The sequence below is a fragment of the Symphodus melops genome (genome assembly GCF_947650265.1).
Source record: "Symphodus melops genome assembly, chromosome: 9".
NCBI lineage: Eukaryota > Metazoa > Chordata > Actinopteri > Labriformes > Labridae > Symphodus > Symphodus melops.
Window position 1 is genome coordinate 27562238 of NC_136699.1, and position 12824 is coordinate 27575061.

The following is a 12824-nucleotide window of genomic DNA, read 5'->3' on the forward strand; positions in this document are numbered from 1 at the left end:
TTATTTTCAAGCTTTGTTTTTGACTTTATCAGAGAGATTAGAGATTAGTTTTAAAAAGCTTTATTTACTTTTCCAAGAGAAGTCAGATTACTTTCTCACCAACAGCAAACAGACAAAAACCAACAACAAGAATCAAACATGACCTAAAGAAACACTTCAGAAGTCAAGCAGAGACCCTTAGAACCAGACTCATAAGGTTTAATCCAGATTAAAGGAACCAGGATCAGGTGATCCAGCTCACTTTGATCCTGTTTGGATCACCCTGATCCAGGTTCAGATTTAAGGATGATCAAATCCAGATGATCTTTTTTTGTCACTTGTTTTTGATTGGTGAGATCAGCACAATACAGACATTACAGAAGGAGGTCCATTATCCCCCCCCCCCCCCCCCCCCCATTACCAGGCCCCCCAACCATGAAACAGAGCAGCTGGACAGAGTGAACAGAGTCAGCTGATCTTCAGTCAGCAGTGTTTCTCAGACCGACACATCACACAGAGACACTGAAGAACCAGACCAGATCCCAAACCCAGGATAGAGAGGTTCAGTGAATGTGGTGTTGAAGGTGTGGAGGTGGATCAGTGTGTCAGAGGAGACTCTGTAGAAGGACAGAGAGCCAGCAGGACAGTCCACATACACTGCTACTCTGTCAGGGACAGACCAGGAGGAGGAGATGTTTATATCTCTGTTATTGTGTCTGACACAGTAACCTTCATCAGAGCAGTACAGACTCCAGGACTGATCATTAGATCCAAACAGACAGTCATTAATGTCTCCTCTCCTTCTGATTCCTCTGTAACTCACTGACACATCAACCACTCCTCTCCACTCGACCTCCCAGTAACAGCGACCAGTCAGACCAGTCCTACACAGCAGCTGATAGTATTCAAATCTGTCTGGATGATCAGGATATGACTGAAGCTCCTCCACACGTGTCACCTTCCTGTTGTTGTCAGACAGTTTCAGTCTTCTGCTCATTGTGTTTGTGTCCAGTTCCAGCTCACAGGCGTCTGATGGAGAGAAGGAGACACAACACAGCTGCAGGTTATCATCTGTTCATTCATCAACAACTTTACTGAGAGTCCATCAAACAGTTCATATTCAGCACTGAATGATGTTTGACACCACTGAAATGTAATCATCCACTTCTAATCAACTTCACATGGAGTTACCATGCTGTAATCAAATCCTCATTTTACACTCAATAACTGTCCATTTAAAAAGTCCTCTTCTGTTTTTAAATCCACTAAACTGTCAGATTACAGACATGATGTGTAAATGAACAAGCCCCTGTTATTTGATTGTTTTCAGCTTTATTTGACTCTGTTTTCTAACATCACATCCATATGAGTGTAAACATACAGTAATGATGTGCATTCAATATGGATGTGGTTCATATAAAGGTGTATGTCCATAGTAAGTGTGACTTTGATGTTTGTGTGTATCTTCACATGTAAACTCTGTCATTCTAAATGGAGCTTGTTATACAAAGGTTTCTGTCCATACCAACAATATGACGTGTTTCTCTCTCATTTCAACATCTATCTTCTGACTTGGATGTTTCTGTGGACCTGACATTCAAACTCTGTCATTCTGGATATGACTTTGATAACAACATGTCAGACTTGAACCATGTTTCAAACTGTCAACAGCTTTATGTGACATCTTTACATTCAACACTAACTAAGTACTGAGCCATCATGCCCAAGCACTAACACATGTGACATTCAAGTAGCCCAGCACATGACAGTCATGAAATCAAAGGAGTGAATGCATGAATCAATGTCCAACATCAGGGATGGCTAATGGCCAACCACTGTAGTCAACAGCTGGGCCCGAGCTGGGCCCAACACCAGAGACAAGAAGACAGGGCCTTGCTGGACTGACTCCCTACATGCACTTCAATCAAAGTTTCAATAGAAATGTTCTCACTGTCATGGAGGTATGGCCATGACACATTGCATTGTGGGAAGAAAAGGTGAGAAGGCAGAGACGTTCCTCTCACATGGATTATGGATACTGCTGCTCCTCACTGAATCACTGAGTGACTGAGATGAAGAGCAGAGCTCTCCTTCAGTTAGCAGAGCTCTGCCTCCAAGTCTCTCTTCCTCTCACTCACTCACTGATTTGTGTCCTGAACGTACTGAAGAGAACGCTCGGGGAAAATACATGGGATTGTTTTTAGCAGCTTTCAGTTTCCACTAAATTCTCAGCTCATTGCTTTATGATTCACCAGCGGCTGTTCTCAGTACGATGGAGAGCAGAAGGAAACGTTGGGCCGTGTTTCAGCTTATTCAATTCTGATTCACAGACAGAGCTACTGAGAAGAACTGAACACTTTACTGAACTGATTCTACTGATTCAGTACACTGAAAAGAACTGATTCTACCATCATGGAGACATATATTTATCATCTCTACTGACATATTCTTATTCTCTTTGTAATATTGAAGTTTTAGAAAAAACAAAGAAGAAGGAGCTCAAGTCAAATGAATGAAAGAGCAGCCTTGTGTTCTTATTGGAGGACTTATCTGGCTGTCTAAGCCTGTACATTGGAAGGTGCAGAAAGGGCCGTACACTTTGAATGCTCAAGTATTGAAGGTTGTCTGCTGTCAGCTATAAGTGAGATTCAAATGGTCCCGGGTTCCAGGTAGCACCTTGGTTCAGGGGCATTACTTCCTTCTTTTCATGATTCAGCTTGTAGCCTGATATTGTAGCATACTCCTCTAACACTGTGAGCAGCTGAGGCACAGACTTTTCTGGCTGTGTAATGTAAATGAAGAAATGGTCAGCATATAAGGAAAGGTTCACATGTTGTGCTCTGTATACAGCAGAGCTCCCTGTTGGAGTGAATTGCCACAGCTCGGGGTTCAATGGCCAAGTCAAATAAAAGAGGGGAAAGAGGACAGCCCTGTCTGAAATGGCTTGGACACAACTCCATTTGTCTAAACCTGTGTTTTAAGAGACTCAGACATGATTTGAATGTATTTGATCAAAAAGCTCTCCAAAGGTCATTTGCTTCAGCGTGTGAAAAAGATGTTCCCACTCCATTCTGTCAAATGCCTTTTGTTGCTTCATGGTGAGCTCCTCTGACAATTTTTCGAGCATGTAGGACACCTACTACAGTGGCACAAATGCTAATGTTGCTGGGCATCACCAGCAACCACAGTTTCATTTGGTTGTTGCCCTTAACTTGTGGTTGGACAGGCCTAGGGACTTTCCTAAATTTCAAAACTTTTTTGCTCTCTATAATCTTACTCTTTCATTGAAGAAAAGGCATTGCCTGGCTGCAGCATATGAAACTACTGTTTCAAAATGCAATGTAAAACGGGGACTGATGGTCGTCCTACTCTTACTCCTGTCTGGTGATGTGCAACCAAACCCTGGTCCTGAGTTGCAATATATCCAGACTCCCCTTGATTTTAAATTAAGGTCTCAAATTTGTTCATCTTAATGTGCGTTGAGTGACCATTGCGTTGTTGCTACTTGCAGGGATACTAAAATCCCCAAATGTAAACCACGCATTATTTCCAAGCGGAATTTACATTTTTTTAATGAACAAGCGTATCATCATGATGTCTTTAGTTAATTGGGGGCATATAGACCTCTTGCCAGATGTTGAGCTGGCTTGGACATTCTTTAAGGAACATTTTGTGAAAATTGTAAATAAACATGCTCCTATCAGGAAACTCAGGGTGAAGGGACGAGAAAACCCTTGGTTTACACCAGAGTTGTCAGATATCATCCATCAACGCAATGTGGCTTGGTCCAGAGCCAGAAAAAATGATTTAGCCTCTGACTGGTCTCTTTTCAGGCAGCTAAGGAACAAATGCACTTCTTTTATCAAAAAGGCTAAATCAGAATATTACTTATCTGTCACAACTGAGAATCTCAATAATCCACAGAAATTTTGGAAAGTGATCAAGTCTTTATCTGTAATTAAAGGTCCTCAGGCTCTTCCAACATTTGTACTGAAAGACTCTGTCCCAGTCTATGATAGAACTGAGGTCCTAAATTGCTTTAACATGCATTTTGTTTCATCTGGTAACTTGTTTGACTCTACGGGAGCTGCCCCTGTGACTCCCTGCACAGACCCTCCAAGATTCTCTGGTGAACCCTTTCATTTTGAACCTTTTACTGTGCAACGAGTGCATAAAGCCCTAAAAACATTAGATCACAGAACACCCCCCGGACCTGACCTGATTGAGCCCTACTTTTTGAAAATAGCAGCTGATTTTGTCGCACAGCCCCTAACAATCCTTTTTAATCTCTCAATAGAAAACAAAGAAATTCCATCTGTCTGGAAGTCAGCTTTTGTCACCCCCTTATTAAAAGGAGGTGACCCAGCACTTTTAACTAACTACTACTAACTAGCTAATATCAAATTTGTGCATCCTGTCAAAAATGTTGGACTCTCTCGTGAGCGCTCAACTAAAAGAGTATCTAAGCTCAAAATAACCTCCTCTCAAAACTACAATCAGGCATCAGAATAAACACAGTACTATCACTGCAGCTACAAAGGTCCTCAATGATATACTTGTTGCTCTTGATAAAAAGCAGTACTGTGCTTCACTTTTTATTGACCTGTCAAAAGCTTTTGACACTGTGGACCATGCTGTTTAAAGCATAGGCTTCTTTGTTTGAGTCTGTCAGATCATGTAGTTTCTTGGTTCACAAATTACTTGAGTGACAGGACCCAGTGTATTAAATATGATGGTCTGCTTTCTGAATTTGTGAGTGTCCAAAAGGGGGTGCCACAGGGCTCAATATTATACTCCTCCTGTTCATTATGTACATTAATGATTTGGGAAAAAATATGTTGGATGCTAATATGCATCTTTATGCTGACGACACCATTATTTACTGTTTTGGATCAACTCCTGCTAAAGCTGTTGAATCTCTGCAAAAATCCTTCAAAGTGGTCCAGCACACACTCCTGCAGCTTAAACTAGTCCTCAACACAGATAAGACTAAACTAATGTTGTTCTCAAACAATAAGGAAGCATCTCAAGCTGTTCCCACAGTGTCCACTCTTGAGAGAAATGTCATAGAGTTGGTTCATAAATACAAATATCTTGGTGTCTTGCTTGATGACACCCTCTCCTTCAAGCTCCATATTGAGAACCTTGTGAAGAAACTGAAACTTAAATTGGGTTTCTTCTTCCAAAATAAATTTTGTTTCTCTTTTGAGGTGAAAAAGCGGCTGGTTACTGCAACTTTTTTATCCATTTTAGATTATGGAGACCTGTTATATATGAATGCCTCAGCTAAATGTCTAAGCAAGATTGATGCTGTATACCATGCTTCTCTCAGATTTGTTACTAATTGTGGAGGCCGGACTCATCATTGTGAACTGTATTCCCGAGTGGGATGGCCTTCTTTGTCCACCAGGAGGCTAAGACACTGGTGCACTTTTATTCACAAGGCCATGCTTGGGCTCCTGCCCTCATACATCTGTGACCTTATTGTACGGAGAAGTATTGATTCTTACAGTTTGCGTTCCAATGATCAGTTGTTGCTGTCTTTTCCATTTGAACGGACAGAACTGGGAAAAAAGGCTTTCGTCCACTCCGCTCCTTCTACATGGAACATGCTACAAAAAAACTGGAAAATAACTGAACTGATTTCTTTAAATGCTTTTAAATCCAAGCTGAGATAACTTGAGACACACTCCTTTACTTGTAACTGTTTTTAAAAATATTTTATTACTAATTGTCTTTTATAATTTTATTTTCTGTTAATTGTCTGTATGTTGTGAGTCTGACTGTATAATGTTTGCTGCCTCTTGGCCAGGACTCCCTTGAAAAAGAGGTTTTTAATCTCTATGGGATTTTTCCTGGATAAATAAAGGTTAAATAAAAGAAATAAACAATTTGTGCATCCATGATATAATGAAAGTAGGATCTTCTGAGCATTGAACAAGTTCCATGGTATGGATTCATGTTCTGATGTTATCTGCACTCTGTCACTGTCCTCTAAATCCTGTCTGCTCTTTGTGGATGAGCTGTGTCATCACGCCCTCCAGCCGTACTGCCACCACTTTAGACAACATTTGAAAATCCACATTTAGACAAAGGTTGATAAGAATCACATCATTGTTTGTCCTGAGACATCTTGGGAAAGACTTTGATGCTGGCCAATTCTCGGCTTGGTGGAAGTCTTTCTTTAATCATCTCCATCATTGGTTGAATTCGTTTGTTCTGGAACTGTTGATAAAAATCTGTCCGTCAGCCGTCTGGGTTGAGTTTGGTTGAACATCAAAGAGTCTGAGTTGGATTATTTGGTGTCAAAGGCTGACACTCCTTCCTTAGGGATGTGTAAGATAAAGTTTGGGTCTAATGTTGTACAGATGTTGACCCACAGGAAGAGATGAAAGCTAAGATGTTACCCCACCTCTCTGATGTGTCCAGAGGGAATTAAAGGAGAGCAGGATGTGGGGGACAGTGTGGACCTGAATGCCATATGTTGATCTAAGACCAAACAACAACATAGATGTTGTTTGGACCAATGCTGTATAAATACCAGACTCCTTCTGTGTTCAAGAGGGATCACTGTTCGGCTTGTGACTCTCCCAGGTGTAGCAAGGCAAACTTGGATTGGTGCTATTCTTTGTTTGGGAATAAGCTTCTTATTATACAAGTCAGTGTCAGCGGAGATTTCTTCATCACCGGCATCATCATCATCATCAAAGATGGAAAAACTACACCAGTTAAGAAGTTGAGCAGTTTGTACTCCTTTTTCAAAATAGTGGTATTTACTTCTTGTCATATTGGCTTCTACTTATGGAGTGGCTACTTCAGCTCTGTTAGTTTCTGCATGCTTTGTTTCCAGTTCATGAGTTTCTTGCTCTGATATCTTTAAATGTTGTCTGCTGATTCTTTGTTCATGAGAGACATAAGATGTAATCTGTCCTCTCAACAAGGCTTTCAGGGCTTCACATAAAGTACTTGGGGAGGCAGAGTGAACGTTAACTTCCAAAGAGTCCTCCATTTTGTTTTCTATAAAGACAACACATTCAGGGTCGTCCCTCTGCTCAGAAGGTAGATTTCATAAAGTGAGAGAAAAAAAATAACACCAACTTAAACCAAAAGCTGGCTCCACCTCTCTCACCCATGGCCCAGTTGTTCACAGAATCTCAATGGTTGCAGGCCGACCAAGTGAAGCTTTAGACACCTTTCATCGTATTCAGCCTGCTGTAGTTTTGGTTTCACAAACGCCACATCTGTGATTGATTCACATGCTGTTTCAATGTTGTCTTGATTGGCACTTCTACGTTGCTGCATCTCCTCTACCTGTTCAGTGAGTCTCTCATCAAGCCCAGACTGCTCTGAATGACGCTCTTTGTCTTCTCTTTTACTATGTTGAACAGCCTTCCATAAAGTCTGTGACTCTAAACATGTCTGCTCAGGTGTGAACAGCATGCACAGGACCCACAACAGAATGTTTCAAAGATACTAATGATGTTCTACCCAGAAAAATCTACTAGAACGGCTTCATTGATGTCTTATCTGTAGCTCATTTCTTTCTATTGTCATCATGTCACTTCTATGGACGTGAACAGCACACATCCTGACAAATATTCACACTACACATCTTGATTTAGATTCATCAGGATCAATATTTAAAACATGATGTGATCATATTTTCATCTGAGCCAGCCCTTCTTTAGTGTGTCTACCCGTCAGTCAACAGAAAGCTTTAGAAGAAGAAGAAGAAGAAGAAGAAGAAGAAGAAGAGCAGTTTGAAGCCACCGTGATCCATCAGACTAATCAGCTGTTTCATCAGACTTTATTCTATCTGTTGTGATCAACTCTAAACACATATTTATTATTGATCTTCATGGACTCTAATGTCAGATATGTTGGATCACTGTGTTCACTTTGTTTGTGTGTTTTGATCTGAATTCTAAAATCTTTGAATCCACAGAGACAAAAACAGAAACTCTGACTGAAATGTTTCTTTGGACTTGAGTTCAAAAGTGACGAGTCCTGTCAACAAATACAAACATCCACATTTCATGAAGTTCAGCTGGATTTGATCCAAATGCTTTGATGGAAATAGAGTCAAATATAATCCTAGTCATCATTGATGGTTGTCAACACAAACTGTTTGTGTTGTCATTGAAGGAAAGGAGCCTCGAGGGTGGAAGTCACAGAAAGTGATGAGAAGAAAGGAGGAGATGAAAACTCATGTGATGTGAAATATGAAGCAGTCCAAATGTTTCTGTGTCTATCTATATCTATCTGTAGTGTTGAAATGATTGTGAAGTGAAATTCAAAGGTTCATTCATGGAACTGCTCGACCTTTGACCTTTACTGTGTGCACAGCCAGAAGACGAGGAGGAGAGCTAGCTCATGTCTTTAAAGGTTTTCTCTTTCTATTTCATCACTGTATTCAACTCTGGATGTTTTAGAGCAGAGAACTTGATGGTGGAGACTCTGCATATTTACATGTTTATGCAAATGACCATCAAATCAAGTATAGTTTCTGTTGTTTTTAAATGTGATGAGCTCCACAAGCTTGACCAGGAGCATCCGGCCAGCAGCCAACATCAAAACCATGAATGTCAAAGTCACAAAACAGCACGCTGTAAACTCTACATTTCTGTTGGATGTGATGAATGGTCATTTTCTAATCTCTGGATTATCACTTTTATTTCAGTTTACATCTTTTATTGTGTCATATTTCAACTCTCATCAGTTTCCATCACCCTCACTTTTATCATCACTTTGTGTTACTTCCATCATCCAACATGTGCTGCTGTGGTCTGATGAAGAGAAATGAAAACACACTCACACTTCCTCAGACCAGATTTCAGTCTGTGCAGTCCACCATGATCCAACCTGGAGGAAGAAACCAGATCAGAATCTACTTCATCCATCTTCATTTAAATCACCATCAGACAAGAAGCAGAGTTCATCATTCAGAAACAGTGAGACAGCTTCTGTGTGTCTGTCTGTACCTCAGTGTCTCCAGTCTGCAGTGTGGATCCTCCAGTCCAGCAGACAGCAGCTTCTCTCCTCCTTCTCCTGGATGATTGTAGCTCAGGTCCAGCTCTCTCAGGGGGGAGGAGCTTAGAGCTGAGGCCAGAGACGCACAACCTTCTTCTGTGATCAGACAGCCTGACAGACTACACACACACACACACACACACACACACACACACACACACACACACAGAGTCAACTTTATAATCTGATACTGATCAACATTTACTCTGCTGGGAATAATCTGTATCAGCTGCACACTAACCTGAGAGTGTCCAGTCTACAGAGAGGACTCTTCAGTCCAGCAGACAGCAGCTTCACTCCTGAATCCTGCAGGTTGTTGTTGCTCAGGTCCAGCTCTCTCAGACTAGAGGACTGGGAGCTGAGGACTGAGGACAGAGCTTCACAGCTTCTCCCTGAGAGCTGACAGCCACTCAGCCTGAAGAGGATTCAGAAGAACACAAATGAAAACAATTACAAACCATAGTTGTTATTTCTGAATAAAGAGAACTACATTTAACCTGGATAGTTATGTGAGCACTTACAGAGCTTTGTTTGAAGCTTTGATCACAGGCAGCAGCCTCAGAAGAGCCCCCTCTGAAGCAAAGTATTTCTTCAGGTCAAACACATCCAGATCTTTTTCTGATGACAGTAAGATGAAGACCAGAGCTGACCACTGAGCAGGAGACAGTTTATCTGTAGAGAGACGTCCTGAGCTCAAGGACTGTTGGATCTCCTTCACTAGAGAACGATCATTCAGTTCATTCAGACAGTGGAACAGATTGATGCTTTTCTCTGCAGACAGATCCTCACTGATCTTCTTCTTGATGTACTTGACTGTTTTCTGATTGGTCTGTGAGCCACTTCCTGTGTGTGTCAGCAGACCTCGTAGGTGATTCTGATTGGTCTGTGAGCCACTTCCTGTGTGTGTCAGCAGACCTCGTAGGTGACTCTGATTGGTGTCTAGAGAAAGGCCGAGGAGGAAGCGGAGGAACAAGTCCAGGTGTCCATGTGGACTCTGCAAGGCCTGGTCCACAGCACTCTGGTATAAAAGTGTTGGTTCAGGTTTTGCTCTGAATACTTTAGACCTCCTGGATGTTGTTTGTTTCTCTGACATCAGATTGACTCCAGAGTTGATGAAGGTCAGATGGACATGAAGAGCAGCCAGAAACTCCTGAACACTCAGATGGATGAAGCAGAACACCTTGTCCTGGTACAGTCCTCTCTCCTCTTTAAAGATCTGTGTGAACACTCCTGAGTACACTGAGGCTGCTCTGATATCGATGCCACACTCTGTCAGGTCTGACTCATAGAAGATCAGGTTTCCTTTCTGCAGCTGCTCAAAAGCCAGTTTTCCCAGAGACTCAATCATCTTCCTGCTCTCTGGACTCCAGTGTGGATCTGTCTCAGCTCCTCCATCATACTTGATGTTCTTCAGTTTGGACTGAACCACCAGGAAGTGGATGTACATCTCAGTCAGGGTCTTGGGCAGCTCTCCTCCCTCTCTGGTCTTCAGCACATCCTCCAGAACTGTAGCAGTGATCCAGCAGAAGACCGGGATGTGGCACATGATGTGGAGGCTTCTGGATTTCTTGATGTGGGAGATGATCCTGCTGGCCTGCTCTTCATCTCTGAATCTCTTCCTGAAGTACTCGTCCTTCTGTGGGTCAGTGAATCCTCTGACCTCTGTCACCATGTCAACACAGTCAGGAGGGATCTGATTGGCTGCTGCAGGTCGTGTGGTTATCCAGAGGCGAGCAGAGGGAAGCAGTTTCCCCCTGATGAGGTTTGTCAGCAGCACATCCACTGAGGTGGACTCTGTGACATCAGTCAGGGTCTGGTTGTTTTTAAAGTCCAGAGGAAGTCGACACTCATCCAGACCGTCAAAGATGAACACCACCTGGAACTCTTCAGACCTGCAGATTCCTGCTTCTTTGGTTTCAGGAAAGAAGTGATGAACAAGTTCCACCAAGCTGAACTTTTTCTCTTTAAGCACATTCAGCTCTCTGAAAGTGAATGGAAATGTGAAGTGTATGTCCTGGTTGGCTTTGTCTTCAGCCCAGTCCAGAGTGAACTTCTGTGTTAAGACTGTTTTCCCGATGCCAGCCACTCCCTTTGTCATCACTCTTCTGATTGGTTCATCTCTTCCAGGTGGGGATTTAAAGATGTCTTCTTGTCTGATGGTTGTTTCTGCTCTGTCTGGTTTCCTGGATGATGTTTCAATCTGTCTGACCTCGTGTTCCTCATTGACCTCTCCAGTCCCTCCCTCTGTGATGAAGAGCTCTGTGTAGATCTGGTTCAGAAGGGTTGGGTTTCCTGCTTTAGCGATCCCCTCAAACACACACTGGAACTTCTCCTTCAGGTTAGATTTCAGTTTGTGCTGACACTCTGCACCAAACGTTTCTGAATAAAGACAGAACTGAGATCAATGAACAGATCCTGATATAGATCACATGACTATCTGAGTTTAAACCTCTTTGTCCTCTTTCTAAAATATGAAATCTGCTCAGATGTTCTTACTGCTCTGTAGACAGTCAGCCAGCTCCTCCTGCTTCATTCTCCTCAGGAAGTGGAGAGTGATCTTCAAAAATGCCTCTTTACAGCTTCTCCTCTGCTCTTCATCCTTACTCTGACTCTCTAAGCATTCTGGGTAATCTGGACTCAGAGCCCTCTGGACTCTCTTCAGCTCGTTCTTCACAAAGATGATGATGTTCTCCTCCAGCAGCTGGAACAGAAGGAGACACTGGATATTTCCTATAAAGTGGTAGACCTCAACATGTGGTTCATGTGTCAGTCTGAAGGTCAGCTGCTCTAAACACAACGATAACTTAGCATTACATTCTTCTAATGGTAGTTTATGAAATAACACACCATAAAGATGGAGTCCAGGTCTGTTAGATCCTGCTGGTCTGATGGATCTCTGTGAACCTGGGAGCTCTCCTGTTGAACTCTGTGACAGGACATATTACACAAGAAAACAATGGGTCATATATGATGAAGCCAAGATATGAGTCTTTGAACCACAGAGTCAGAACATTCACTGGATTTTTAATTCTTACCTTCCATAAGCACCACGTCCATCTTTAAAGTGAATAGGACGATACATAGACCGGTCACTCTTCATGGACACACAGGGGGGTCCAGGAGAGTCTGGTCTCTGGTCCTGCATCCTGATACAAACAAACAGCCGCTTCATGAACAAAGATCATCTTTAATCAGATTGTTCCAGTTCAAACTAGCAGATGGATCATCAGTAATCAGGAGGCAGAGCTGAAGTTCTCCACAGTTCTGTTTCTATTTGAACAGTATCTCACTAAGAATACAGCCAACAGCTGCTGCAGTTACATGGACACAAATAATCTGAATAAATGATCTGAATAAAAACGCAGCATGTGAACATGTCAATCAGAACAGACTGATCCGATCAGGCTCATTCTGATGGAGAGGGGGGTTCATGCTGTTGTTGGGATCAGGATCCATGTACACAATGGATCTGATGGTGTCTGCCTGACTGGGGTCAAACGGTCCTGACTGTTGTTGGGATCAGGATCCATGTACACAATGGATCTGATGGTGTCTGCCTGACTGGGCTCAAACGGTCCTGACTGTTGTTGGGATCAGGATCCATGTACACACTGGATCTGATGGTGTCTGCCTGACTGGGGTCAAACGGTCCAGACTGTTGTCGGGATCAGGATCCATGTACACACTGGATCTGATGGTGTCTGCCTGACTGGGGTCAAACGGTGCTGACTGTTGTTTGGATCAGGATCCATGTACACACTGGATCTGATGGTGTCTGCCTGACTGGGGTCAAACGGTCCTGACTGTTCTCGGGA

At 42.5% G+C, this 12824-nt stretch overlaps 2 protein-coding genes across 2 annotated transcripts in view; both read right to left on the minus strand.

The window, feature by feature from the left end:
* Window positions 1-12151, minus strand: part of LOC306829463 (uncharacterized protein) — a 187396-nt gene extending 175245 nt beyond the window's left edge. The window contains 6 exon segments of the mRNA XM_079352506.1: window positions 8961-9237; window positions 9240-9424; window positions 9531-11388; window positions 11506-11710; window positions 11857-11935; window positions 12045-12151. Of these exon segments, the coding sequence (XP_079208632.1) occupies window positions 8961-9237; window positions 9240-9424; window positions 9531-11388; window positions 11506-11710; window positions 11857-11935; window positions 12045-12109 (2669 nt within the window). The 5' untranslated portion in view covers window positions 12110-12151.
* Window positions 327-8922, minus strand: LOC306828963 (stonustoxin subunit alpha-like). Its single transcript, XM_079351724.1, has 2 exons — window positions 8795-8922; window positions 327-1008 (listed from the first exon to the last, which is right to left on the minus strand). The coding sequence occupies exons 1-2, from the start codon at window positions 8883-8885 to the stop codon at window positions 476-478; spliced, it is 624 nt and encodes a 207-aa protein (XP_079207850.1). The 5' UTR covers window positions 8886-8922; the 3' UTR covers window positions 327-475.
* Window positions 12152-12824: the final 673 nt, after the last annotated feature.